Source organism: Rutilus rutilus (genome assembly GCF_951802725.1).
Source record: "Rutilus rutilus genome assembly, chromosome: 15".
Taxonomy (NCBI): Eukaryota; Metazoa; Chordata; class Actinopteri; order Cypriniformes; family Leuciscidae; genus Rutilus; species Rutilus rutilus.
In genome coordinates, this window is record NC_140220.1 from 38271490 (window position 1) to 38278309 (window position 6820).

Sequence of the window (6820 nt, forward strand, 5' to 3'; positions counted from 1 at the left end):
TGCTCTTCACTGCTCTGGGAGCTATTGCTAACGTTAGGTTACCTGCGTATCCCCGGTTCTCTGATAGCAGAAGTGGGGTCTCTCACTAAGGGAACATCTCTGGCGTGACCGACTGTGGAAGCGCCAATTACACCACGTCCTGTCAGACTGAGTCCCGCCTCCCTGGTATATAACTCTCTGCTGCGTCATTCTACACATCTTCACCGTGTCGTCTGCAAGATACCTCACTGCTGTTATCAGAGAACCGGGGTTATGCAAGTAGCCAAACGTTCTCTTTCTAACATCCGTTCGGTATCGGTATAGACCACTCCTGTATTGCAGATATGCTGTATGAACAGACGCAACAATTAAAGTGGTAACTAATGGCCTTGGTTATGACACTAAAGTGAAGCCCATGCCCTCATAAGCCTGTATAAAGCCCTAAAGTGGACCAACACCAGGGTGTTTAACTGGAAACGGGATAAGAACGAGAGATGTGTGAAGTGTTATGACGTTATTGCTCCCACACCGAGCTCTGAGTGCGCCGACGATGGCTCGGTCACATCCAGTCTGCAGTATCGGACAGAAGTGTGCGGTGATGCCCAGCTTGCCACAGCCCATATGTCCTGAATAGAGACCCTTGAACAGCGCCCAGGAGTGGCCATCCCTCTGGTGGAATGAGCTCAGCCCTGGTGGGGATTGTACATTTGCATCCTTGTAACACATTACAATCGCGTTCACCATACAATGTCAGCTGTCAGCCCACGAGACAAAGAGCTGACTGCCGATAAATCCCAGGGTGGGATCAGGGACTTTGTGACCGGGAGTAACCGTCTTTCTTCCCTGATAAATCGACATATCAAGGAGTGCTGGCTTATCGTTCCCGAATCCAGCCCCATATCCTGAAAGATAGAACTTTCCCGTGGAAAAGGCTTTACCTTTATCTAATAGTTCCTGCAGGAAACAGAACATCTGATGCAGAGCATAAGAACGAGATGCACACCATCGTTCAAAATCTCTCCACTTATGATCATGCGGAGAGCATGTAGAGGCTGCTCTCGCACTCTGAATCGTTCGATTACATTAGGGGGTAACCCGATGGTGTTTAAGCTCCTCTCACGGCCCGAGCCCAGAGCTATCTTGTGAGGGGCAGGATGACATCTCTCCGTTCGCCTGAGAGAGAAGGAGAGACCAGGGCTGCTCGTATAGAAGTGGGATTATCTCCGCTATCCACAACCTCCCCGGCCAAAACAGTGCAATCAGAATTAGTGAATGTCTGAATTCCCTCACCCTCTAAAGCAGTGTTTCCCAACCCTGCTCCTGAAGGACCCCCAACACTGCACGTTTTCTTCGTCTCTCTAACCAAATACACCTGATTCAACTCATCAGCTTATTAGAAGAAACTCTAGGACCTTAAAGGACCTTTTAAAATGTAAAGTCTCCTCTTTCTGACACACCCATTTCAGGTCCTAGAGTTTCTTCTAATGATTGAATCAGTGTTTGATTAGGGAGATGAAAGCGTGCAGTGTTGGGGGTCCTTCGGGAGCAGGGTCTGGAAACACTGCTCTAAAGAGTTGGCCTGATGAGGCTCAGCGGGGGGAACGTGTATAACGGTTGTCAGTGAGTGGGCTAGAGCGTCCACAGCCAGCGGTGCATCTTCTCCCACCAGGGAAGAGAACAGAGGGCGATGCGAGGAGATCTACGGCAGCCTGTCCACATCTCAGCCACATCTGGCTCGCCTCATGCGGGTGGAGTGTCCAGTCTCCGTACATAAGATTTCCTCTGGACAACAGATCTGCCCCTCTGTTCATTATTCCCGGCACACGCGTTGCTCGTAACGGCAGAAACCGAGTGTTGCCGCACACAATTAGTCTCTGCGCTAGACTGCAGCGGTCGAGAGTGCACTCCCCCTGCCTGTTCATGTGCCACTGTTGTGCTGTCTGACCAACACATGACATCCCTGAAGGAACTGAATAAAGAGGTGAACCTCTGAGGTGTTCAGGGTCTGCAAGTCTAGAGTAGGGCGGAGACATCCCCCTTTCTTTGGAATTACAAAGTACCGGGAGTAAAACCCTGATGGCTTTCCTCCCGCGGCACCGTTCCTATTCAACTATATCAAAACACTTCTGTTTAGCTGTGCATTACTGAATGAGCACTGTGCCGCTGATCGTCCGACTGTTTGTACTGTCTCGAACGCTTCTCCCTCCAAGTCTCACTGTTGCCGCATAGCTGTGACCGTAGAGCCGAACATAGCCTTGGGGTCTACAGGGGTGTAAGACTGAGCCATAACTCTTTCTCCCAGTAAAGCCAGCCCCATACTCCTGCCGCCGCTCTGAAGCAGCCCGTGATGTGTGGAGATTCAGATCTGCTGTCCCGCAAACCTCCTCCCAGAGCGCTGGGTTCAGAGAGCCTGCGTCCAGCATGCGGCCCATCTCCTCCAGTGCCTCCGCCTGGTGGGCTGTCAAGAGATTGCAGTGTTTCGTCAGCAGAACAATCCAAAAGTACATGAGATAACAGCACAACCCCCTGAAGAGGTGTATCTTACTGTTAGGTGTGTGTGTGGCTCTGTGGCTCCGCCCCCTCTGAGGTGTCACTCTTCCCCGGTGCAGTTCTTCTGTTCAGACGAGAGTAAAACATGAACACTGGAGAGACACTTTATAGCAGAACCTGAAGCTGAAAGAGCATTTATATTTCAGTAAGAGGAAAGTGTGCTGCACAACTACATGTTCATTAGAGACCCCTTTAAATCTCCAGATTCACCCTCTCACAGTCTCATGTCTTCACACACGCAGGGCTCCTGAAATCCTCTTCAGGCCGGAGCTGATTGGACGAGATCATTATGGGATGCATGAGAGCGTGTTCAGGTCCATCATGCAGTCGGACATCGACCTCCGGCGCAGCTTTGTGGGAAACATCCTCCTGTCAGGTGTGTGTGTGTGCGCGCTGGCCAATCAGAGGCTAGGATCTGTAACACATGTGACTGAGTGTGTGTGTGCTCTGGCTAATCAGAGGGTGTGTGTGTGTGTGTGCAGGCGGGAACACGCTTCTGCCGGGCCTCCCGGAGCGCCTCCAGCAGGAGGTGTGTGGTGTGTGTGCGTCGGATCTGGGTGTGTGTGTGCGGGTCGTCAGTCCTCCGGAGCGGGACTCCTCAGTGTGGAGCGGTGGAGCGGCGCTGGCCAGCAGAACCGAGCTCAGCGGCGCCTGGATCAGTGCGCAGGAGTACCAGGAGTTCGGCCCGCACATCGTCTTCAGGAAGTGCTTCTGAACAACACACACACACACACACACACACACACACACACACCGTCTTCAGGAAGTGCTTCTACACAGGGTTTAGTGTCGGCGCTCAGTCAGTCAGTGCCAATGTTCCTCTGGGTCTTTTAGGACTCGCCGTACGAGTCCATGTTTTAATACTTTTAAACTCTTCACTTATACTGGTTGTATCAATCAGATCGTCCGACTCTTTAACACATGAATTATAATCTAATATGTAAGTGTATGTGTTTATATACGTGTGTATGAATGTTTAAAGCTATCTATGAGATATTAATGTGATGTTTGAGTGTTCTGATGCTGATGATGCAGCGCTCACATGATCCGGTTCCCATCGGGCCGACGCGAGGAGCTTCAGGGTGTCTGACGTGCGACGCATCATTTCCTCCATATGCAGTTTCTCTTTTCACCTGTGTGTGTGTGTGTGTGTGTGTGTGTTTTGATTGGTTTATCTGCATGCCTCACTTCACGCATCTTTCCTCTTGTGTTCACGTGTGTGTGTTTCCTCTGAGAGACTGGTATGGGTGGATTGTGGGTCTGACGCCGCTCCTGCTGATGAACTCTGAGGTTTGCTCGTGTTCACCCTAATCTGGTCATGTGATCAGCGCTTTAATGCGCTGAAGGTGTTGCTCAGGGAGTTTGCCTTGATCCCCAGCATCAGTGTCTGTTAACTGGGTAATGTCTGGACCTTTTACAATAAATATATCTTCTAAAGCAGCTGCTGTTGGTCTTTACTCGTGTGTGTGTGTGTGTGTGTGTGTGTGTGTGTGTGTGCGCGCTGAAGACTTCAACACTATATCCACGGCTCATACACAGTCTGAAAACTAAAGGAGTTTTTTTTTTTTTTTTTTTTTTAAGCATTTTTTTTTTTTTTTTTTTCAAGCATTACTTTTGTTTTCAAGCACTATAATAAGAGATCTCACTTATCAAAACGTATTTATTATCTTTCAAATTCTAAACAAGGTAAATTTATAAAATGGTACAAATTAAATGCAGCACATGCAGAGTTTGCAATAACTGGCGACTTTAAGGGAACATTAAAGAACTTTAGTGGCTAGAAGAGCCAATAGAAAGATGGCATAAACTCTTACATTATTCTTATTAAAGATGCAATAACAGAAGAAGACAAAGTATTTTCTTGGTAAAATGTAAAGCATTTTCATTGTAAATAATTACAATGCAATTATATTGCAATCTAATGACTTTACACTGCAAATAATGCTTTCTCACTTAGTATTTTTGTCTTGTTTCCAGTCCAAATATCAATAAAGTTCTTAAATCAAGAAGCATTTACTAGAGAAGTAAAACTACATAAATTATATCTTGTTTCTAAAAAAAAAAAAATCTGAATTGTGCTTGAAACAGCTCAACCATACTCCAATGGGCTAAAAAAAACATGTTTTCTATTTGAATTAAGATTATTTTTCTTAGGCCATTGGCAAATAATTGAGCTTGTTTCAAGCAAAAACTCACTTCATTTTATATATCTCTCTATGGATGCTGTGAACATGTTTAGCTAAAGACTGCCACTCCAGTTTAGCATTTGTCTCTGCAGTTAAAAAGATGCTTTACTGTAGGCCTATAGTAGGCTGTTATGTATCCTGATTGACTTTATGATTAGTTAGATCTGTTTTGCACATGCATCGCCACAGAGTTAACCCTTTCAGACAGTACCGGACTCGTGTCTCGCTCTCTCCCCGTCTGTGGGCTCAGTGTGGCCGCTCCACTTTACCTTCAGTGAAATCTGTCAAAACGCGTCAAAAGAGGCGATGCATTTACGCAGAGCAGGGCCATAAACGCGCAGAAACCGTGGCCGTGTGTGTCTGGAGTTCAGCCAGCTCCACGGAGCACTCCTTCAGTCTATCCACGGAGTGCTCTACAGTCGGACAGAGGCTGGTCACTTCCCCGGAGCAGGGCGTGAGCTCGGGGCCTTGCTGAGCTCGGTTCATCTGCTCGTGCTCGTGCGTAAAAACATCGGTTCTGAGAAGCAGTGTTGGGAGTAACGCGTTACAAAACTAATGCATTACAGTAACATATTACTTTTTGCTGTAGTGTAAGGCATTACTAATCAATTTTCAGTAATATTTTACTCGGTACATGTTCAGTAACACTTGCGTTACAACACACTTTTAGCCCAAAATGTAACTTTACTTTTTCAAATCAACTCCATCTAACCCTACCCCCACCGACTCGAAACGCAAGCAGTGTTCCCCCACCAAAACACATTAAAACAAAAGAAAATCTCTGTGAACCCTTGCATGTCGTCCCTTGTTCGTCCACGAGGGGGCGCCAGTGCTACACAGATGATCCAGCTGGGCTTTACACAGCGCCGCTCCAGATCGGGTGGAACAACACTTAAAATGTTAAACATGATTACAGCTTTTCACTAGATGTGTAATGAGACACAACTGTAAACATGATTTCAAAGTAATTGTGATTATTTTTTCTCCAATAAAAGCTCAAATGCAGTTTCCATCAAAATAACAGCTTTAGGGTTTATCTCCTGCAAGTGAAGAAATTAGGACAAAAGTATTGTAATTTCCTTACTGTATTGTATGAAATATTTGATTTGCATTTATTTTGCAATATAAAGGCTATTACTGTCATAGAAATAAAAACATAAAATTAATAAATATATTTTTTCTAATAGTTTGGCTTCTTGAAACACAAGTGTGAATGTAATGTAGATGCTAAATCTAAAAGAGGTTTGAGTCAAGTTCAGGTACGAGTCAATGCTTTTCTGCTGGAGCACTTAAAGTGCACCAGATTGATGAATTTAACTTTAACATGTACAAATGTTCTTTTGCGGGAGCATGACCCCTGACCCCATAGTCTCACACAATCCTGTGGGAAACACTCTTCATTCTATAGTTTGCCCCTCTTTGTATTGCAGGAGTGAAAATCTGACATCCTCAAAATCCTCTAGTTATTTCAGACAGGCTGCAGCGCAAGGGTTTTCAAGGGTTTCCCATGATTTAAATGTCATAGTCAAATTCAAGTAGACTACTTAAACCACTTTGAGCACCTTGTACGAACCTTGAATATATGTAACTTTTTTTTAGGAAACAAAACATTAAACTTCTGGGATTGTTGTCGCGCTAGCGGTTGATAAAGCTGCTTCTCGCGGAAGAACACTGTGGCCGGAACTACTTCTCTCTGTGTCTATGACGCGTCACGGTTACTCCGCAGCATCCCGCTCAGTGTAAAATAGTCCACATATAAACATATTATAATAAAACTTATTATAGACAAACTGTAACCGAAAAGCACAGTTTGGATTCATGATCATAAATTTCGAACGAAAAAGTAACAGTGCACCTTTAGATGAATAATATTAGCATATTTCAATAAGATGCATGGGCTCAAATGTAAGTTTAAAATGGACCAATATTAAAGTTGAACAAAAAGAGAAATATTTTCCACTGCGTTTAATGTGTAAAATATAAACAAATGCATTGGGCTTACACTGTAATGAGTAAAACATTCTGTTTACATATCAACGGTTCTGATTAATTCGGTTCGGAAGTATAGATAAAAGCCCGCCCGCACTAACAATTGATTGGTTGGG

General features: G+C 45.2%; 2 protein-coding genes across 4 annotated transcripts in view; one reads left to right on the forward strand and one right to left on the reverse strand.

Moving 5' to 3' along the window:
- Nucleotides 1-5207, forward strand: part of LOC311304828 (uncharacterized protein) — a 41529-nt gene extending 36322 nt beyond the window's left edge. For all 3 annotated transcript variants that reach the window (XM_084432134.1, XM_084432135.1, XM_084432136.1), the window contains 2 exons: nt 2772-2905; nt 3012-5207. In XM_084432134.1, the coding sequence (XP_084288260.1) occupies nt 2772-2905; nt 3012-3244 (367 nt within the window). In that variant the 3' untranslated portion in view covers nt 3245-5207. The remainder of the gene's footprint in view (nt 1-2771; nt 2906-3011) is intronic.
- LOC311304780 (uncharacterized protein) overlaps nt 1-6820 on the reverse strand; it is a gene marked incomplete at its 5' end in the record, with an annotated part of 578336 nt that overhangs the window by 453590 nt on the left and 117926 nt on the right. The window lies entirely within an intron of this gene.